This window comes from Thermobia domestica, chromosome 3 (genome assembly GCF_964235325.1).
Source record: "Thermobia domestica chromosome 3, izTheDome1.hap1.1, whole genome shotgun sequence".
NCBI lineage: Eukaryota > Metazoa > Arthropoda > Insecta > Zygentoma > Lepismatidae > Thermobia > Thermobia domestica.
The window spans coordinates 149,949,092-149,973,687 of NC_137456.1; the positions used below are offsets into that span (position 1 = coordinate 149,949,092).

Consider the following 24,596-nt stretch of genomic DNA (forward strand, 5'->3'; position numbering starts at 1 on the left):
ATCGAGGATTCAAACCCGTGGTAAACCGGTAATTCGAATGAGACTCGGTAACCCAGATGATAAAAAATATATTTTGGTTATTCCTTGCGTTTAAACAGTATTTCTCTCAAAGATAACCAGGACTGGAGATGTTATGCCCAGAGCACGGAAATCTCAACGCTCAAGTTGCCAGTTAGATAAATTCTCCACACCAGGTCTATCGGTCTTTTGCTCCGTTTTAACTTTGAAACCTGGATACGCACATGAAGTGCGTGTGTACGTAAGAGAGAGCGGGGAGAAGTGAAAGATGCAAAGACAGGATAGGGAAACGTCAAGAAAGAGAGAGAGAGACGAATATAAATATGAAACATGCTTATCATTACAGTGTATGATGAAGAACACACACACTGTTTATTCGTATTCTCGCCAGTGATGCTTTATAAGTTATCCATACAGAAGATAAGTCTCTGTTTCCAGCAAGTATTTTATGCGAAAAATTTTTACTACCTGACGGTGAGCCGAACCCAAGTATTCCGCTTGGAAGTCTGGTACTTTACCACTACACCACTGATTGCTTTACCCAAACTTTGTTCATCAAATGCTGTAATAAATCTCTCTGAGAGCAATAACACGATAAGTGTTTACTGCAGATCAATGAAATGTTTCGTATGTTCTGGTAAATCCCTTTCGTGTTCCCAACTAACATTCGTAAATCGTCTCTATCCTGATACAAATGTTTTTTTCCACATTCTTACGTATTGTACGTCTAATATGAAAAATCGATTCTTCATTATCACTTTGTAAAAAATACAGGTTAGGCGTTAACAGGATTTCAACCTATACTGGAAAGCTTTATTAATTGCAATTCTATTACACTAACGCTACACTATCATGCCCATGAAACTGGAATCTAAATATAACTTACTTTAGCCTTTATCATTGGAACGATCAAGCTTCTTCATTTAAGGTTATTTGCACCTAAGCTCACAACGAAATTCATTTATTCGACAACCTAAATAGAAATTAGTGCCCACTAATAAAGAAAACAACATACAATCCAGGAAAAATTACACAAATAAAAACATATTATGAATTAATTTCGCCCTGCAAGTTCAAAAGTACGCGACTATTATTATTATTATTATTATTATTATTATTATTATTATTATTATTATTATTATTATTATTAGTAGTAGTAGTAGTAGTAGTAGTATTAGCATCAATTGGTTGTTTTCCTTGGGTGAAATGAGAAAAAATTCAGTCACTTTTTTACTATTACTAAAGCGCTCTTTGATAATGGTCGTTTTCGATTACTTTTATATATCTTCCACTTCCATGTTGCGGAGCATGGAATCTTCGGCGTCTTTTTTCATCTCAGCCACCGGGAAAACTATTGATTTGACAATGATATTGGTTATTTTGATTTTTATATGTCTCCCCCTCCTCCATGTTGCGGGGTGAATTTGGATTTAAACCGCAACACATGTCTCATTGTTCATCTCAGCGACTCCAAAAATTATAGATTAGATATTAATATCGGTCACCTTTCGTTGTTCCTTTAAATGTTGCTATCCTTCCGCCTTTCCTTTAGTTACACCATCAAAATGATATGAGGAAAACCATCTGGGGTTCAAACTTCATCTACGTTGAAAATTTTATCGAGATTGGTACGGTGGTTCAAAACTTATTAAATTTCATTTATGTTGATATATATATATATATATATATATATATATATATATATATATATATATATATATATATATATATATATATATATATTATTTATATATATATCACTTTCCCGTTCTCCAAGTTCTAGCGTAAGGTGAAATAATAAAAACGATATGAGGGATATCGTTGATAGAGATAGTTCCCGTGGTTCAGGAATTATTAGGTTTTACTTATTTTTATATATCTTTCCCTCCCCTCCACTCTCCTAAGTTTTACCGTCAATGTGATATGATGAAAACCACTCCAGGCCGGAACTTCATCCATGTTGAAAATTTGATGCAGATCTGTCCGCAGGTTCAGGACTTATTAACTGATTAAAATAGTTACTTTTATGTTTATTTACATTGATTTTTGTATATCTCCCCGTCCTCCTCCTTGCCTACATTCCTCCATCAAAGTGAAATGATTAAAAGCATTCCATGCACAAACGTAATCTATGTTGAAAATTTCATCCAGATTGGTCGTTTGAATCAAGACTTATTAAGTTTTATTTATTTCTTATATTTTTCCATCCTTCCCCTCTGCTATGTAACACCATCAAAACGAATTGATAAAAATACTCCCATGTCCAAACATTATTAAGGTTGAATATTTGATATAGCTCGGTCGGGTGGTTCAAGAGACTATAAGTCACAGTCACTTTCAATTTTATAATATAGATTATTATTATTATTATTATTATTATTATTATTATTATTATTATTATTATTATTATTATTATTCGCATACTTTTGAACTTGCAGGGCGAAGTTACTGCAACATATGTTTTATCCTGTGCTTTTCTCTGGATTGAATGAGTTTTTTTTTTATTAGTGAGCACTAATTTCTCTCTAGGTCGTCGAATAAATGAATTTCGTTTGCACTTAAGTGTAAATGACCTTACACGAAGAACCTTGATCGTTCCAATGATCAAGGTTTCTAGTTCCAGGTGGCCTGATAGTGTAGAGGTAACGTAATGGAGTTACGACTAGTACAGCTGCACAGGAGAGGTTTGAATTATGTTGACGCCCAAGTTGCAGTTTTTATAAAGTGACAGTGAAGAATCGATTTCTCATATTAGACGAGCAATGCTTAAGAATGCGGAAGCAAACACCTTTATCATGACAGAGACGATTTACGAATGTTGGTTGGGAACGGGAAAGGGATTTACAAGGACATTCCAAACACTTCATTGATTGCAGTAAACACTTTTCCTGTTATCGCTCTGAGAAAGAAATATTACAGCATTTGTTGAACCAAGTTTGGGTAAAGCAATCAGTGGTGTAGTGGTAAAGTACCAGACTTCTAAACGGAAAATCTGTGTTCGATTCACCTCAGGTAGTATAAATTTTTCGCATAAAATACTTGCTGGAAACAGAGATTTATCTTCTGTTTGGATAACTTATAAAGCATTACTGGCGAGAATAAGAATAAACAGTGTGTGTGTTCTTCATCATACACTGTAATGAAAAGCATGTTTCATATTTATATTCGTCTCTCTCTCTCTTTCTTGACGTTTCCCTATCCTGTCTTTGCATCTTTCACTTCTCCCCGCTCGCTCTTAGGTACACACGCACTTCATGTGCGTATGCATGTTTCAAAGTTAAAATGGAGCAAAAGACCGATAGACCTGGTCTGGAGAATGTATTTAACTGGCAACTTCAGCGTCGAGTGTTCCGTTCTCTGGGCATAACATCTCCAGTCATGGTCATCTGTGAGAGAAATACTCAACGCAAGGAATAAGAAAAAAATATTTTTTCATCATCTAGGTTACCGAGTCTCAGTCGAATTACCGGTTCACCACGGGTTTGAATCCTCGATCCAGTGGTGGTCCATAAGCTAGCTAACATAATCCGACTGACACTATCATCCACTTGAGCTCTAGCGTGTTCATTCTATTTGTAAAAAATTACAAAGTAATATTCGCAAGAGATGGAAGTGATGCTGGATGTTTGGAACAGATAACTCTTCGGAAAAACTAGAAAATGGTAACGTCGTTGGTTATTTGAAAACAAAATTTTATTTATACTACTTCGACACAAATTTGTTTCCATCCTATTATTCAATGTGATTTATTCACGTTGAAATTTGAAACATGCAAGGTCTGCTACATCTATAAGAAACATCCAATTTTCCATTTGAACATTTGTAACTGTTCATTATGAAACGTTTTGGACTATTAATATAGAACATTTCTCATAAAAATTTAAGCAGTAAAATAGCGCTTATTCAGTTTTATCCATCTTCCTTTCTTCCTTTTTCTTTTCTTTTTTTTCCTCTGCATTAGTAGTCTGGAACGGAAGATATGACCTACGCTACCTACTGCGTTTATTACAATGTAGTTTGCATCAGTACGTCCAATCAACACTACCGAATTTACAACCGAACCACGCGGAAACAAAGTATGTGTTAACTGTTGACATTATCTTAGATATGTCTGTGAGATCTACAGTTGTACTGGAAATTGAGTATGTTATCCTATTCCAAAGTGACTTCATGAATGTTTCAAGAATCTTCTATGTATTCGAATAGTCCTGAAATATATAGAAAAAACGTTATCTCTATATTACTGTTTGATTTCTGCTAACGGAGATTTAAAATTTAAGGTTCTTTTCTTACTAAGTTTAAAATTCCACATTTTTATCTGTTCTCCCGTTTCTTTTTCTTCTTCTCTCGCCTTCTTTCTCTCTCTCTTTCTCTCTGCCTCATTTCTGAACCTCTGTGTAATAAACATCCTTTGGTTTCAATTTTTCATTTTGCGTGTTTCGGTTTCTCCCTAATTTAACTTATGAATCTTGTTTTGACTCGGCTTTGTTATTTCATGTTATCGATACTAGTACATTTGTAGTTTGAAATTAGAATTGCGTTGATGTTTTTAGCTAATTTCAGTATGGGTGAAATGAAAGGAACAAGGAGAGGGGTCTCTTTACCAGACACGATTATGGGATAAGAATGTGTATATTTGGTGGCCTAGCTGCACGTCGTTAGCTGTCACAATTTTTTGATGCGGAGTGTACAATACCTCGACTTCCAAACTTTTTATGTGGTAATGCAACGTGAATAGGTAAATAGCTGGTGCTACAGTGGTGCACTAGGAACCTCTGGTAGACGATTGGTGACCAGGAAGACGCCTTTAAAGTAGTGTCACCTGTAGTTGACTTTGGGCGTTGACGGGTTAACTGAGTTTAGTATTTTTGATATGTTGTACCCGGTTGCATAACAATAGCAGGGATTGTAAGTATCTACAATAAAGCTAGACTAAATCGTTATATATGAGAGTTCCTCACCCTTAAACATAACGTGTGTCCCAATGAATACAGAGAGCAATAAGACGTAATGCTTTTTGAGGAAATGGTGAAATTATTTATTGATTAAAAGAGAGCATCGCCTCCCAAAAATTAAGAAAGAAAAAATCCCAAAATATTTATTAATATGTTCAAACTCTTGGAACTAAGGTAGGACTACTTGGCATATATGTGGATACTACCAGTGGTTTACCATGTAATCCTGTCAGGGAACGATCAACAGATTCTTGACAGAATGTGTTATATGATGTTACATAGAAGCTGTTATATTGATAAAGAAATTCTTGTTAAGAAATTCGATATGTCGAAAAATAAATAGGTTAAAATTTATTCTCCCAGATTTGTTTTAAACTAAGTATCATTTCACAGGCACAGACGATAAGAGAACTATGAAGAAATTTTAGAGAATGAGAATGTGTTAGACGATGTTAGAAACTAACGAATACTTTTACAAGTTTGCTGTGATATGTAAATGACGAGGTAAGTAGTAAAGGGGACATATTTTATGGCAAGCTGTCACAACAATGAGAGAGCAATTGAGTGAACCAGAGACGGCACAGTGTCATTGAGCGCCACACACAAATGTATGAGAACAATAGTTCAACCTACTGTACTAGTAGTCCTACTCCTTTCACTTCCCAATTCCGTCATTGATTTATGAACATATGATATTTCCCAGGGACATTGAAAACTAATTGCAAATAAATTAAGAACGCGTTCCATATGGCTGCACTCCCATTTGCTAAAATCAATGAATACTGTTACTAAAGGCCTTGTAATCAATTTATTCCAAGTGCGATTTTCAGCAGGTACAGGAGACTGAAAGTAGACAGAGGCTAAACCTATTTGTAGTGTATTGAAATTGAGAAGCGCCATAAGACTATAAGAATGTGAGCTTATTACCCAGGGCAACCCTTAAAAGATAAATACGAAATAAACATTCAAAAGATTTTATTTCAGACACAAGTAAAAGTGGATTTGCTAGTCTATAAGCCTGTACATAGATGAAATCATACATAAATTATTAGACTACATATATTAGCAACGTGCAATATATATGTGCAAGCGAATTCCAAGACTACATATGGGATTCTTAAACATCGTGAGACGTAATTAATGGTTCCTTCAAATTAAGCCAAACATAAACATTTGGGAATGCTTTAATTTCAGGTCGACTAAAGGGCACATGAGTGTCACCATATCCGTTGTACTTGATACTATGACAATAAATACAATGGAATATTGTGATCATTAGACACGCTAGAAATATCTTTATATGCGATTCATAACATTGTCCTCGGATGACAATATACGGATTGCAAGGGCGACGCAGCGAGTCCCCAGCGTGTACTGACATATTGGTGCCTCCCTGATCCTATTGTTAGACGAAATAGTAGCTGGAACTTGCTCTTGTACAAACAGCAAAGGTGTTTCGTAGACCATGGCCTTCACATACCTACACAGAAAAAACTCTTATGGGTTTAGGAATGGAAAAAAGAGTATGGCATCTCACAAGATCACACCAACCTATTCATTGCTCCGAATACACACGATTCGGAAATTTCCACATGTCGTATTAGGAATGGGACGTGGTACTGTCATACGGGAACCATATGTGCTGCCGATGCTCTAGCGGAATCTCTTTCAAGAGTTCTGAGAAAAGGTTAGGCAAGCAATAATAATAAAATTGTAAAATTAATCCAGCTGTAAAAGATATAGACTTATGAGTATATACTCCAAAACAACACTAAACGTATCCACTGTCATTGTGCACTGAGGACAGATATGGATTTACACGAGCTGATTTTCCTCGCTCCATACTTGAGTAATACTTGTATTAGGGTCAATTTCTCTTTCTAAAGAATCCTTCGTCACTAAAGAGTACCTCCATAGGAAATACCGGGTTATGTTCTATATTCGATCAAATCACTCACAGAATTTCATTTTCAGTAAATGATACGCATTGAGTTGCTGTCATCGTGCTATTTGGCGTCAGTTACAACTTTTCCTTTGCACTCGCGCAACAGCTCTTGAACTTACTGAGGATTGTTCTGCTACTGCTTCTAATACATCTTCTTGCAAATGACAACTCTTGACAATACGCGGACATTAGTGTCGCACAGTAGTACAGACCAAATTTGAACTAGCTGCACAAAGACACCCTGTACTGATAAGGCGTTCGTCTCGCGGGATTTCTTGATCGATATAATCTGGTTAATGGTCGGCCTCACCTACAAGCCTCACCATATATTAAATCTATATGTGATTGTTTCTTAATTTCTTAGTTGGCCATTTTGATTCTACCACCCCACAATCTCGATGTGGTTAAATCATTTGCTAAATGTAACATAAAACAATCTACAGCTGAAATCTCCCGGATATTGGACAAACAAATTCAGTCCCAGACAAGGTCTATCACCTTTTACCTTACAACACGATAGCAGAGCTTGTAATTTTTGAAGGACAGTAGGACAACTGTCCCCTAATGAGTTTCAAAAATGTTCATACTTTAATCAATTGCATGTTAATATTCTAATTACAAAAATGAACAATAGTGTCCCTGTGGAGTCTCAAACCAGATCAAACTTCGAAATAGCCCTGCTGTATGTAACGTGCCCGTTACAAGTCACAGGAAAAAAAAAAGAAATTATAAAAATAAAAAATGTAAAATCTTCGATAAGGAAAATGGTAAAATTACTATTAATGTATTTAATATTATGTGTTACAGCAGGAGACATAAGTTTATATAAAAGAATCATCTTCGAATTTTTAAAAATTTAAGAGAGAAAGAATTAAATGTAAAAATAACGTTTGTGAGAAGATTTCCTTTGCTTTTCGTAACCGAGAAATATCAAGGTCTTGGCTTATGCGCTGGTCGTTGACTGCGCATGGTCACGGCTTTGCGGCCGCAAGTAGCTGGCCTCGGCTAGCTTACTTGGGCTGTGTTGTATGAACGGGTAACATCTGGAGGGATTAAGCTGTTCGAATGGATTATGAATCTAAATGGACGTTTCGTGTTGGTTCACGTTTCTTGTATTGAAATCTCCGTTTGTAGAAGAGTGTGTTATAGAAGGAAATAAGAATATCCATTACAAGTGAGGATTATGATTATAGTGATATTTCATTTTCTGCAATATTTAGTGTATTTGCATATTTTTGAAAAATTAGTGAAAATAGTGTTGCTTGGAAATTCGATAAAAGTGTTGGAAGGGAGGCTTGGTTTAGTTCTCTCTGCTTCTATTAGCAAGCAAATTGCAGAAAGGTGCATGAGTAATACTCAGAATCACGTAATTATAATTGTGTCTATATTTTTTTCTCGATTTCGTGAATGTGGGAAATTGTGGATCTACGTCCCATTTTCTCAATTGAGTTTCTAATTGAATTGAGATCATTTAAATTGAGTCCTGAGCATAACCTCACGTTACAGTGGAATATTCTTGTTTTGATAAGAGAGTCCGAGACAATTGAGGGCAGAGAAACTACAGAAAGTTGAGGTAAAAACGTGGATTTTCAGAGGTGAGTTAATTTTCAATTTTTCTATTAGATTGTCTGTCTACGTCTTTATGTGTATTCTGTGGGTTGTCTTGTTGGCTCCATTTGGTTAGGTTTTCAGTGGAATAATTATCGTGAATAAGCTCGGCAAATCCAGGGGAACAAAGGTGGAGGGATTTGTACCCGAAACCTTTGAAATGTGCTATTCATCCTATGTTTATTACAGGTCTGAAATTCATGTTTTTGATTCAAAGAGTAAAATCCGAAAGGCTTATTAATGCTGTTTTTAATGCTGAGGAATTAATAGTAAAATTTGATTCTTTTTTTTTTTTAAAAAAAAAAGAAAACTTCGTTTGACTTGTTCGTACTGTTTGGAGTATGTTTGACCGGTTTGTGTTTCAGATGTTTCGATGTTGCAACGCATTCAATTGAGTATAGCAAAGTTGTTTGCAGTTGTTTTTCGTCGGGAATTTTCTTTTTTCAAACTAAATTGCGACAAATTAATAAGAATAATTTCTTTTTATGATAAGAATTTATGAAACTTTTTCTTCGGTTTGAGAGAAAGGGAAATCTTCACTCGATTAAAGGTACGAATTTATTTCTTATTTTTAAAGAAAGGAATATATTAGTACTAGACAAGAGAGGTCCTGGACTGGCCTTGAGTATTCATATTAGAGTTAAGTGTGAGGGGTCCTTGACTGGCCTCGAATATTTGCGTCAAACTTCAGAGGTTCCTGACTTGACTGGAGAATTTGCTTTATTATTCAATTTGAAGATTTACGATTCAGCGAACGATTCTTTGAATTATATTAAATATTTTTTTCTTTTCTCAAACTGAAAAATAAAATATTTATTGAATCCAGATTTTGACTTGGCAGCGAGAAGACAGATTAATTATTGTAATTTATTTGTAATAAACATTTATTTCCTGAATTGGTTGTGTTGTTATTTGTTTATATATATATATATATATATTTACTGTTAATTTGTGAACTATTACTCCTCTGGATTTCCGAATTGAAACAACAGCCTGAGCTATCCGGATGCTTGCTCGTGTAAAGCCCCTTCTGAGGCCAGGCTGGATTGGTTTTTCCCACCTTGTCCGCTAGGCTACGGATGGGGGCGTTACAAATTTGAACACAGCCCAAGTCCTTTTCTAAAATTTTTGGGTTTGTATTGTAAGTCCGTCCTTTTCAAAAAGTTTTTTGGGTTTGTATTGTAAGTATTTCATGTCCGTTGGTTATTACTTTTGATATACTTATTAAACTCATAATTATTTTTGGAATTTCGCATTTGCTTTTGCATTTCAGAATTAAATTCGATTGCTAATTGAAACTTATTGTTCATTTATAAATTACTAGTATTTTTGATAGGCCATAGTAGGCCAGGCTGGATTGGTTTTTCCCACCTTGTCCGCTAGGCTACGGATGGGGGCGTTACATGTACCATAGTCAGAAAGCGAGGGACGTTAAGGGCCAGCACAGTTACTGTATTTTACCATGAAATATTGCATGTGATTTGTGTATGTTTAAGCGCAAGGCTGTTACAAGTTTTGACAACATCAAAATGCAGAAGACGTGTCATCTATAGAGGTTTATAATATAACGTTTACCAAAAGTACCTTTGTGTACCCCATGACAGCTGCATTGAATATGACAAGCATGGAGAGAGAAGAGAACAATTTTTTCTCGATTTCCTATGTTTGTTACTGCTTTCGTTATGTTAAGCTTTTATATATATAAAATTCCTTAGTACTCATGCTATTACCAATATTTTACGATCTACCATTTGTTTCGAGCCAGTTGTGACACCTATGAGTCGACCCCGTAATCACATGATAACAAGATTGTGCCTAATATTATTCATCCGTTGCGTCAATGAGAGTGCATGAGAGAATAATATCAGAGAATTAGTAGCAATATGTTTTTGCCGTTCCTGTGATAATCTCAAATGATTTCAACTCAGACAAGGAAAGAGAGTTAAATAGGAGGAATAACTACCAGTGCAGATTGTACTATTGATCTCATACATATCCGTGTTTTGTTACATAGCATCGGGTAAGTGCTACCTATGACCATGTCTGATCATTTCAATGGTACTATTGCCATTGTGAATGCTGGCCATAACATATGTTGTATTCCCTGTGTACCACATCACTCGAATGACTAAATAAATTTTCATGTTAATCACCGACATGAGCAGGAGTCTTGCTAGATGTGTGAATTAGTTTTTCCCATATTTTAATATATTGTCATAAATCTTTTCATATTTGTTTTATCAGCTTCCTTTACCCTAAGAGTCAATACTGTAGAACGTTACTTCGTTCAAAAAAGTCTGGAAGGATAAATTACCAACTCTTCTCAAGATATCTATTTTCTTGACACGAATTTCTGAATCAGTATTAATACTTCGTGTGTCATCACTTCCGACATCTTCTCATCAATCTGTTGTTGGCTACGCCCGAACGGAAAAGGATTAGAATGTAACTCAACGGTAGTGCGCACATATATCACAAAAGGTCCAACCTTACATATACCTCCCCGTAAGAGGCGATGATGAACATTGTATCATTTGTTCTTTTGCTTTTGGAGCCGCAAGGGCTCAGTGCTCACCTCCGGTGCATGGGATCCCGTGTTCGATGCTCGCTCTCGCCAAGTGAACTCTGTGGTAGACTAATACCGTGTGGTAGACTAATACCGTGTGTTGTTTCATTAGGGTTCTCCCGCTTTCACCCACTTACTTCATTTCACCATTTCATTCATTTCGCATCATCACTGTTTCTTCAGCCTACCCAACGTATGAGTGGGACGTAAACCTCACGGATGTCGTTTCATTTTCTTCTTTTGCTTTTTCCTGGTATACTCACATTTTCTCGAAATTCTTTATTGTACCAATTAGTCCAAGAATAGTAAGAATCTGTTTATCCCTTTCACGTACACAAGCGAACAACATAGTAAAGGTTTGACATGTTTAGTATTTGTTGTAGATTTTGGAGTAAATATAAATATTAATTGCTAATTTTTACAATATTTTACTGTTAAATACGGAAAATTGAAGGAGATATATTTGTCCGAATGTTCTTCAAAGGTACAAAATTGTACAGATTTCTGAAAACTTGTATATATAATTTCCATTACAAATTTCCCATTTACTGCAAGTCTGGCAACGCAGAAATAAAAGAAAATAGCATTTAAGTTTTCTGTCTCACCATAATGTTGGTTAGTGTATGTCTGAAAACCATTACAACCCACTACAAAACACACAAGCAAATTGCAGACTGAACACACATTGTTAATACAGTTATTTTTTTAAGGTATAATTTGTACAGTGCTTCCGTTTCTGCCCTTTGATCAAGCAGTGCTCTAATTCTTTTGGTGGAACTACACTTTCAGGTCTTTCTCTTCTGTTTAGAGGTATAGTTAGTAACCTTCTCCTAATGAAGTACTGGTCATTTATATCAAACGAAGTGAATATCACCTTTCTCATGTCCTTGTCAGCTGGAAAGGTTTTGGGTAAACTTGGCTGCACTTATGGGTGTCCCACACCCTTTTATCTTCTTTTCTGCTAACATATATTGTAGAGTAGATGAACTAAAGAAATTATCAACATACACTTCGCAACCCAAGCCTCAAGTTGATTTTGTTAGGTGCAAAGCAACTGATTCACCAAGATCTACCTCTGGTATTCTATCATGTTTCTTCGCTGTGTACACATCATATTCAAAGAGGTAACCAGTTTATGAATCACATCTACATTACATTTTGAAGAACCATTTTATTGATTTGTTGTTTATATATTTTTTCGTAATATTATGACCCTGACATTTAACCAACATAAATCCTATGGACTGAGTTTTAGTTCGATTCAAAGCATTTTGGAAACTTTTAGTTAGATTAGTTATTATAGGCCTCATCTTATTAGCACGATCAGACGATGGACTGTTGTTTTTGTCTGAGTTTCGTTATTAGAAAAATGTTAATGTTTTCGAAATTCTTCAATATGATGTAGTATCATTATGTAAGCAACGTACACAATAAGCACATCAGGCTCACTCGACCAATAATTCCTAAATGTTGGAAGAACAAGATAACTCATTAGAACGTTTATTCTAAGAAATGCTTTCAACTCACACAACTGTTTATGCTAAATGCGACACCATGTTGCTCACCGTGTTTCACACATTCTCCAACTATATGATCAACCAACATGTTAAAATTCATGACCGCCAAAAAATATCAATAAGTCTATGTGCACAACGACTCTCTTCTACATCGAAAATTAGATTTTCTTTGTAAAACTGAAATTATTATCGGAGAAATGTCGAGGCTTAAACTGACGTTTCCACTTGAAAACAAGAACATAACGTTTAGCATCTGAGGTAGCCAATTTGACCATTTCTCAATATCCTGCTCCGCTTGGGTAGATAGACTTGTCGCTTTCCCATTCGAACTTAGATTGGAGTGCGATATATCAGGATCTATAATAATAATTGCCACTCCTGTAATATCTTCTTCCAGGAACAATATATCCACTTCGTACAGGCGAAGATTTTGTCCTCATTATCACTATTCTCCGCATGCAAAAATTGAATTGTTTCTTTGTCCTTTACAAGAAACTCACTTAATCTTGACATCCCTGAAAGGAGATAAAAAATTGTGAACTCGAGACATATTCAAGTTCAAATGAAGATCCTGGAGAAATCAATAATTGCAGTACTATGTAGGATAAGGTAAATATTCTTGAAAGAGCCATTATTTGTTTTTCAATAAAGGAAATGTTTGAAAAGTTAAGGAATTAACAAGCCTAAAATATTAGCAAGGTACCTTGAAGTACAATTCACACGGATGTCCCAACGTAATTTTTGTTCCATATGCTGTAGAAACTTTCATGAATTTGGTGTCATGGCACTTAAATACATTAAATAATTATCAACAAACCAAACTCCATTTACCAAACCTTCAAAAATCTGCTGAAACTACAAATAAATTCGATATACAAGGACAGAGCAACATCAAATAAAAATTATGACTTTGAGTTCCATAAAACAACCTTCAACGATGCAAACACAATTCTTGCAATTTATTAGTTTCTTGCTTGATAATTACCACAATGTTACTAGTAATGATCATTTAAGTATCATAAGAGACCTGTACTAAATGTATATATCGGACAAATATAACTCATGTACATTAAGCGGTTATGGTCATTTTATCATTATGGGTTTGACCCTGCATATGTCATTATTTTACAGTATTTCATTTGATTCGCCCATTAAACTCAATCCTGCTGCAGTTAGGCAACCACGGACAACTTAGAAAAAAATTCACCATCTTTATTCTGTTCAAAACATTGATAATCAGTGAATGACGTTGTGTTACTTTTGGCAAGTAATTTCCATCTGCGATGAATCATACCTTTCCCTCTTAGCCGAATAACTAGGAGCACTAATTTTCGTGTTACGTACTCCTTTATGCATGCACTGAACATTTCCTAACCATGTATGTTTTAGGTTAAGGCATTAAAATACCTTTCTAGCTCAATGGGTAATGTCCGTGAAGATATTCGGTTCTAAAATTTAATTAACACACGATTTTGGGCACCTCTAGCTATGAAAGTATGCATTTTTGAACATAAGTCTATGTAACCCTCTTTCCCGATTTTAATCACAAGAACAAAATTTTTCAGTTTGTGACCCTCTTTTAAAAACACTAAAAATAAAATAACTTGCTATCTCTAAAATAACTGTGAAGGAAAAGTGATTTTTACCAGAAATTCGAGTAGTAACGAATAGTGGGAGAAGTACTAACGAGAGGAATGGCGTTCTGTATATTGGTTTACCAACAATGGGGGGAAAGGTTGAGGTATGCTCTGCGTCTTCGTAGTTTGTAATTTTTATAGTATTAGTGAAATTTTTATTTTTATATGCGATTCAAATAAAGTTGAACAGTGTTCTATACTCACTAGGCAAAAATATATTTATCTATTTTTATTTTTAGTTTCATTTGCAAACGGTAATAAAATTGGATATTTTATTATACCATGAAGCTTCGAATTGCCCAGAAACGTTCAAATTCCAGTGGTATTATTCAACTTTTATTACTAAAAATAGTTTTAAAAAATCCATGTTCGTTGCACTATTCGCGGAATACATAGATAAAATCAACTCCGGATAACAAGACAAATTTGGTACTTGTTTCCAGAATTTGGAAACTATGGGCAATTTTAATTTTTTTAGATGTTTCTGTATGACGTTTCTTTCCTTTGCTTAATGTCAGCAAGGAAAACGATGTGTAGTGAAGACGTTGTATTAAGATAAAATGTCATAAAAATATTCATGAGAAATGGAAATTTAAAAAATGTTGACAAATTTTGTGCTTCAAATTCTGCTACCAAAATAAACGAAAAATAAAATACCTAATGTCTATACTTTGGATGAGGTTCTGAGCTCAAAGGACAGTTCTTAGATTAGATTTAACTGTCACTTAAAAACTATGGCTGTAATAGACTTGAATCTACAACTTACGGTGTTATCCCAACAACCTATTGCCGCTGGGAATTGAATCTTATATCCCGCAACTAAAGCGAGTACGCTAACCATAGAGCCACAACAATGTTCTGTTCTCGGTAGATACTTCAAACGTCTGAATTCTCCTCTCTCCTTAAACTATACGTCTGATAGCTTATCCTAGAGTTAGATAAAAATCAACCAATCAACAAACAAATTGAAAGGGTGAATAAGGGCATACTAAATCACATGGTGTCATCTACTTTCAGTGAGTTTACTCGTTGCAACTGTATTTGATTCGCGCACGAATCTTTGACGAGGATACCCTAGGTCGATTCCAAGTATCAGCACACCTTGTTAAATCAAAAGCCAGCTCGTAAGACTACTTTTTATATAACTTCGTTGCTGCAGGAGATGTGTATCATCAATTATCCAAATATTATCCACTTCAAATTCGGTTAAGACTATCATAAAAAACGTGATATAAATGAAACGGGTTAAAGACTTCAGAGATTGAGTACAAATATATTAGGACTGAAAAACTCTGATACTAATTGCCTAATTTTTATTTTTATTATTATTTATTAGTAAGTTAATTTCAAGCTGAACAGAAAAAAAAGGTTATTTAATTGACACACAATATGTTGAAAAGTACTTGGTATTTTAACGGTAAGTTTCATCTTCTTTTAATATAAATATGAGGATGGGTCTCTTTTGGAATATATGTCGAGATTCTGCATGAAACAATTGATCCATGTGAACACCATAAAAAATCAGCAGCACTTTGCGAGGGTAGGCTCGTGTTTGGTTTCTAGTAGGAAAATTTGTCGTAGACAAAATCTCGTGTAGAAAATTGTGTTCCATATAACAGTAATTTAACTATTATTTTAGGACTTCTAGCTTCATTACAGAGATTGATTTGTGCTTGATCACTCAATTTGTCTTGTCATTTCTTATAGCGTTGTTTCTAAATATTGAAGATGAAGGTCAATTCGACGGAAAAAACAGTTATGTTTGCCGCAGCTTCCATGATCAATTTCTACAAGTATAAGTATTAAAAATATTTAAAAACTTGAAAGTAATGCATATTGCCTTAAGAAGTTCAAATAGGAACTAGGTATTACTGGTATCACATAATTACATTACCTGCTAAGCTTAGGCATACGGCGGAGGAATAGCAGAGTGACCGTCCATGGATTTAAAAAAATACCTCTCGTTAATGGAGCCCAGTATAACTGAAACTTTAAATAATTTCTCCAGGGTTTAGTTTAAAAGATTAGATCTTCACTATTGTGTCCTGACACATGAATTTGACTTCGATCATTTTGGGAGTTATGCGAGATGTAGAGATTCAAAGCATGATTATGTGTAAAATTTCAAATCTTTCCAACTGGGAACAAATTAGACTAATGACTTACATTCGCAGAACATATAATATTAATATATTAATGTAAAATTTGGAGAGGTTATTCTCTTCCCACAAAGCTTTACGAAATAGAAGTACGTTTTCAAATATCCATTCTAAGGTTATAAGTAGAAGTTCAAAAAGTCTCCTAAGGATAGAATATCTCACGAGTCACTAGTGTTAGTGCTAACTCCTCAGATAGACTCTGCGTTTACAGCAAACACTATATAAATTTTTAAAGATTCATAATTTTACTGTGCGTTTTTAAGAATAAGTTTAAATAAAATCATACGTCTAATATGTCGGGAATTTCTAACTTGTAGAATATTATCACAATGAATACTTGTCAATTTGAAACACTTTTCTTTTACTAGCAAAGCGTACATGTGGGACAGATGAATTTAGATGTAATTCAGGACAATGCATTCCAAGCGATCTTGTGTGTGATGAAGAAGTTGATTGCTCTGACTATAGTGATGAAACAATTTGTGGTAAGTTCACTACCTTGTTTCTATATTCTTTGTACTAGTAAATGTGTAATTTCTTAGAGCAGAATATGATAAGGTTACTGCAGGATGTTTCGAAGTTGTTTAAATTTAATTTTTAAGATACAAGTGATGATAACTATGAACACATTGGCGATAGTTTGACAATAAAGGAGCCTCGAAACGACTTCTCCCAACATCTGATTCTCTGTTCAGTATGCACTGTTAGGCGAATAAGTTTTATTTTCGTTCCCTTACAGGAATGTTATTCCTCCTATGCCCTATGGTTATCTCCAAATATTTGCAACGTTCCTATAAGCATACTCTAATTAAACATATTCTTGTGAGCTACATCAACGTGTGTCAGCATGCGTGGTGTATTCTGAGACATGTCTGAATTCGGAGAATCGTGTCTTCTTGTAAAAAAAAGAAAAACTATTTGTAAGTGTTACCTAGGACCATCATTTGAACAGCCCTCACCGTTTCTAGCAGTTCCATCCACGCTATCGTCACAAACCGCATTCCAACTAGGTTGTAGAAAATATGCATAATTATCTAAATTACATTTTTGAAAAACTTGTACACGTTTCTACCATCAGTTGTGGAGAAAAAGTGTCCTTACTGTCAGAATTCACACATTAATCTCACACATTAATTTTACTGCCTGTTGCACACTCTGTATATTATAGTGAAGACTGAAACATTAAGCCGAATGTTTGGAACTGACATGTAGAATGCTTGTAATAGATTAAACTCTCAAAAAAATTATTACTATCGAATATTTTAAATCTAAGTTTGGCTTCTCACTAACGTGCATGACAGATTTTTACTGAGATATTAACATAATTAAAATTGTTAAGATGCATTGAGACTCTCGATTTAGTTACTACTTTCTTCAACATTGGTTATGTTTATTAATTTTGTCATTTATTTTGTATTATCTTTATTCTTTATGATATCATCCTTGTCTAATTTTTGAATTTGATTATATTTGTTGTTAATTTTATATGACTTTGACTGAGTTTTATTCATTTCTATTCTTCTGGAAATTATGTAATCGATCATTGCTATGACGACGGCTGCTCTTTAAAAACATGATTTATTTGTTGCTATACATTTTAATAATAGTGGTAAATGACGGTACCTGATCAAATTTTTCGTTAACCCCAATCAATGAATGAATAATTTATTTTGACTGTACAACTGGAGGAAGTTTTCTGCCATCTTAACTTTTCGTTTATATTCTCATGGCTGATAAGGATACAAATATGTAGTCTAATAATTTTTATAACTTGCATACAATAAAGATCAAAAATCACAGTTCTCGAATGTTCCTTTTTTCCATCACACTTCTCTAATGCACAGCCAATTCCAGAACAAATAACTGCATTGATTATGGTGTTATGACCTGAAAAGTTTTAAAGTTCATGTTCGGTTACCTTCAGAAACAATAAACTCAGGATGACAGGTCCAAACATCTAAGCCAACTTTTGCAATCAACAGGAGATGTGCAGCTTCTTTTAATCGTAATCCGAAATATTGAAAGTCGATTAGCATATCAAGATTAACGTCCACTGAAATACGTTAGGATACAATAGTTCGACACGCTGTACTCCTCTGAGGGTATGCTGGTTGCATTATGTGTTTCTCTATATCTACGAATCATGTCCACTAGAAGGAAAAACATTGAAGATAGTTTTCATATACGTGGTAAAATAAGGGAGACAAAAACGATAAAAGAAAAGAAAGAGAGCAGTATGATCTGCATATATGAAAGTGATTGTTTTACAAATGCAAGATTTTTTCCTCTGGAAGGAATTCCGCAGGGTTATTTAATTAGATCACTTGATAAAACACGAAACTTCTAATCATAAGATAGTCAGGTCGATTCTCATTTGGGACAAACTTTTTGCTATCCGTCAATCCATTTGTAACGTTATAACATAATTGTGTTAAAGTGAAAAAGTTGATTTTGTTTATACTATCCCTTAAACACATTAGCAATTATTAAGTTTAAAATTCATCTGACATATATTCTGAATGTTGACAAAATTTGAATATATTGCATGTAAATATTAATTAAAAATTAGGTAAGACATATAATGCTAATACATAGACGTATATTGTGTATTCGTCTGAAAGTATTAGTCGCAAGAAATAATTAGATTAAAAGTAGAGGGTAATTGTTTCTTCTACCCAACCTCCCCCGTATCACCCCTGACTGCCAATGGTTTTTAGGAAAGACGTCACTATACAGTATTATTTAGGGCAGTAGTTTCACTAGTAATATTTACCACAAAAGGATAGCGCAAAACCATTTACATAATTACAATTGTTGTTACTCCATCCGTCACTGACCGCAGTAATTAAGTTAAACAACTTCGACATCTTTTATTAAATTTACTATTGACCCTAGCGTATGCATAAGTTTGTCGCAGTTTCACACTATAAATTAGTTTCTATGGCTTGCCTTTGCACATCATTGATAACATAAATTGCTCAAGATCTATTGAAAAGTAGAGCTCCTCCGTGGCTGAGCGGTTAGCGTACGGGAGACCCGGTTTCGATTCCCGGCGGGAACTCATGGGGTTCGGATTCCACATTAATCTGTAGGTCCACGTCTCATATGACCTAGCTCCTGAACGGGACGTTAAAATCAAACTCAACTCAACTCTAATGAAAAGTACTTGTAGGGAAAGAAAATACTTGTATTACAAATGAATGTTTTGTACCTATAGGTAGGAAAGGCACCCTCTCTTGCAGCTCCTTAGCGTCATCAATGGAGCAAGTTTCTAAACAGTAGCAAAACCAAAGTCATCCGCACTCCTCGCAACTACATAGATACTCTTTTCATAGGTACTTGAGGAAAGCATACATATATATTTCCCCGCAATGAAGTCTCTCAAACACGCATACAGATAGAAGCACTCTTTTTCAGTCCACCAGATGGCGTTTTGATGACGCAGCATAGTCTTGTTAGACAACGTAATTTCTGCCAGTGATGCAATCTATCGAGAATAGACGACGTCATTAGTTTACGTAATCCCCGTCTCTTGTATATGGAAGCTGTATGAGTATCATACAACATCAAATAATCATGATGACTATCCTCACTTGAGGATAAGCCTCATTCCTATACAGTACTACTATCAGCATATCCATTGTAAAATCATGTATCGCGGTCATTTCAAAAATTGTACCGTTGGCAACTCACTTGAACAAAACTGTCATATATGACCCAAACATTTTCAAGATGGTTATATTGATCTCCTAAGCTTCAATGTGATGTCTCCATAAATAAAAATCATGCCGATTTTCTTTGAAGTTTTCATTTGTGAGTTGGATATACAGTATATACATATAGTATGTTAAAATAGAAAATCCTTAATAAAATAGGTTCTATTTGATCAATTTTCCAAATACAAAAACTGGCGGAAATAAAAATTTTTCGACTGTTTTTTTTTATATTATTAACAAATTGCATAACATAAAGGATAAAGTAATATATTTAAAATCTTACTATTTATTACCCTATTTGAAAAATAAAAAACTATCCTAAATGAATAAAATTTTGACAAATATGTAAGGAATAACATTTTTTCCATTTCTCAAAGATTTACGAGTAAAAAATTACGAAAACTCTGATTTGTTATAACATTGCTATTTATTACTATATTCGAAAAATAAGAAAGAATATCATATAGTACATACAATTTTAAAACATTTCTAAAGTATAACATTTTTTCGATTTTTCAAAAATTTACCCTAAAAAATCCGAAAGTTTTGATTTGTTATAAGATGGCAGTTTATTAGCTAGAACAAAAATTCAAGCGACCTTGAATGTAGGTTGAGCTAAGATTTTCCTAATGCATTAACATTTAGTCTATCACTGACCACAGTACTTTGGAAGATGAAGCTGTGTATATCCATAACTATACTTATATCTAAAACTACATGCACATCTCTTCTATCTTGTAATGTGTCCATTGTAGGGCTATCCAACTTAATACTAACATATTTATATCTAAGAATACATTTATTTCTCTTTATCCTATAGTGACCCCAAGCTAAAATATTTACACCATCCTCTAATATATATTTTATCATTACTCGGATCTAACGCTAACTTATTAACAGCTATAGTATATACATCATGCTCATGACTAAAAGTAAGGTGTACACCTTAATATGTATTATACTATGGAACAGAGTTCTATTATGATCATTAAACTTCAACCCTATCGCTACTATACATTTAGTTATTCATTTTCCTTTTTGTTTTCTTTAATTTGTATTCAAGCATACATCTTAGATTGGAATACACTAAATTCAATCATTATTTTCCCATTGTTTTCATCCTTCATTTTGCCTAATACTTTTTTGTTTATTAGTGTATTCCATATATATTTTGCTTTTTTCGTATTCGCTTTTATCAAATACATCAACATTTTCCTTCAAGCCTTTGTAGACGTAATGTGTTTCTATCTCATATATAAAACTACCAGTATCCATGTAACATAAATCTATATTGATTCCATATTTGGTTTCATAGTGTTGTAATGTGAATCATACATTAATAATTTTGATAATTCCAATACACTCATTCAAACATATATCGGTTTATTGAATTGTAATTTCTCTTTCTTTATATGTATCGCACACACATCTTCAGTAAATATTGTTCTGTATTCAAATCTTGGTTTGGCTATTATTTTATCTACCTTCTTCGGATCACACTCTAAGGAAATACATGGTCTCTTTCTAATATTTTCCATTGTCTTTCTGAATACGCTACTATTCATTAATTTGTAAAAGTCCTCGCAATCATTCTTAGCTTTCGTTCTCAATTCTAGTACTATTCAAATATATATATTTCTATAACCAACCTGATTGTTTAATACTCTATGAACTTTCTTTAATCGAATTTCAATCCCGTTTCCTCCCACTTTCTTCATTCCACCATTTTCATTCATCTCTCATTATCACCGTCTCCTTTAGCCTCACCGGCATAACCGTGGGACGTAAAACTTAAAGATTTCATTTCATTTCGAATTTCAAGTGGCATATAAAGTTTTAAATTACTATAGTGAATAAAGTATCTTTCTTTGTTATGAAGTGCCGTTAATAATTTTGATTGGTATGATCCTTGTTGACACATGTTTTCTGAAGCTTAAGGTAGATCTGAGTGCTTATTATGTAGACACATTGATATTCTAAATCAACTTCTACTATGTAACCTATCTCGGAATCGTGTGGAATATTCATTACATCTATATAAGGTTTAACCAATTTAAAGTCTTAATAGGGCATTTTTTGACTGATAGTACAAAGATAATAAATCATTTTCATCTAAATATGATATAAACTTTGAACATTCATTCTTGTTATAGCTTTTTATATATTTATTGTTTCCTTTTACGTACCTTTTACTACATCGTGAGATTCCACCTCTTATACCTCTCTCTATCATTAATATCTTACCATAATCCATCAACATTTCCAGATTGATTTTTGTCATTGTTAACATTGAATCCAACGATAAGCCAGGAGCAGTGAAATACCAAACAAGGTCTAAACCATTAACTTTTATGCATACGTTTCAAAAGTTTTCACACACGTCTGCTAATAATAACACATCCGTTTTTTTATAAAGTTCGGTATATTCTGCAAGGTTCCTAATATTGAATAATTTCCAAACCTCTTTTGCATGTTCATGCTCTTGATCACTTATATGAGTTTGGATAAGCTTATTAAGAACATTTCTTTTGGTGGTAGTTCTGTTTCTTCCAATATTTCAATTGAGACAATATAATCATATGGATACACACATTTTTGAATTACGAAATGTAATAGATCATAATCTGAAAGTATATTGATGCTTCTGTATATAGCTCTTTTGAAGGTTATCCCCTAATTCGGCTTAACTCTTTGACATAAATCTAAATAAATATAGAGATCGTAAATAGATCCCATTCTTTTCATTCTTTTACGTATTTCGAGTATGTTATATATTTTCCCTCCTTATAAGCAATTAGTTGTATCTCGTTTGTATCGTAAGCAAGCTCTTTAACAAAGAAATGAGTATCATAACCACTTAAGTTGTCAATAAATGCCGAAATAAAATTATATTTTTTGTAGTTCAAATTACAATAATTGTGAGTTGCACTCTGCACTTTCCAGTTAAATGATTATGATCTCTTTCTTTGCATTATTATTCTTTATCTTACAAAAACATCTTCTTAACTCACATTTCCATTCTTCTATTTCTCTCTCATATCATCTTTATATTTTGAGAATAGTATCTTATTTTTTAATGTATTGATTTGCTTTTCAAATGCTGGTGGTAAATCACTTAAATTTCTCTCACATACATGAGAAGTATGTCAGCTTTTATACACTTCTCCTTCCTCGTCAGTTAGAATACGTATTTCAAGGTGATGATGATTGTATACCTTCTTTATTTCTATTACTTAGTCTTGCAACATTTCAGCAAACACTCTCGGAGCATCTAGACCAATATACTTAATAGGGCATTTTTAATCTCTATTTGAGTACTTAATAAAGTGCCAGAAACACAGTGGAACATGTTTTCGGTATTTTATTGTATTTGAACGATTATGTTCTATTTTCATTTTACATAATATCAATTCGAAATCAACATATCTTGGAAATGGTACTATTAAAAATTGATTATAGTTTTGAAATTCTATTTGATTGTCATATGGTTTCGGAAGTTCTGTTCGAACAACCTCAAGTTCTTTATAATACAGCTCATGTTTTGCAACTGCTCTTAATTTCTAAAATGTTTGTTAACAAATTCTCATGATGTTATGTTACTTGACTTCTTATTAATCTTGATGAGTTTTTACCTGGCAATAACGGTACTATTTTTCATCTTTTATATATAATAGATTAAGATGTTTTCTTCTTTATGTTTCGTAATTTGAAGTGAATATATATTATATTTTTTATCATAGCTATAAACGTTGACTGATATGCTATTTTTCTTTTCGAACTTTACTATTTCCTTTAATTGTACAGGGAATTCAACCCCATCACAATACTTATTTTCTAATTCTTTAACAAGTTATATATAGTTGGAAGGTCTTTGAGGATGTGATTCATAGGCTATACGTTTTAAGTTACTTGCCATAGAATATAAAAAAAATATTGACATTATCTTTAACATTAACTACTGTTTTCTTATCTTTGATTGGGTTAGGAAGTTCATTATGGGAAGAAGCTGCCAATGATACATATTTCTTTACTCTGATTCCTAAGTGTTTAATTTGTTGCAATGTCCATCCTGATCCTCTACCTTGAAATTCTCACATTTCCCTACGAAGTTTTCGTTTATCATGGTATATGTATTCATCTAAGTCAGTTGATTCTAATATTCTCTCATTTGATATTTTAAAATTAAATTTTTGTACTTATTTTTCTTTAATATAACCACAAATGGAAACAAGATTAACTTTAAGAGATTGCAACATCAGCTCTTCTTTGATTTTAATACCTGATCTAGCACTTACATCTGAAAAATTATGTTGGGTCTTTATATCCACCTATGTTACCGAGTTTGATGGTCTGCAATCTTCTTTTTGATACTGTTTCTTCTGTTTCTACAGTAATACGTACTCGTTCTTGTTTAGTTTCTTCAATTACTTCGTCTTCACATGCGAATAATGTAAAGACTTTTTTCTACCATGTCT

The 24,596-nt window shown here is 33.6% G+C and overlaps 1 protein-coding gene across 1 annotated transcript in view; it reads left to right on the forward strand.

The window, feature by feature from the left end:
* LOC145680807 (uncharacterized) overlaps window positions 1-24,596 on the forward strand; it is a 163,658-nt gene that overhangs the window by 15,551 nt on the left and 123,511 nt on the right. Inside the window, exon 3 of the mRNA XM_081751878.1 lies at window positions 16,774-16,890. Coding sequence (XP_081608004.1) covers window positions 16,774-16,890 — 117 coding nt within the window. The remainder of the gene's footprint in view (window positions 1-16,773; window positions 16,891-24,596) is intronic.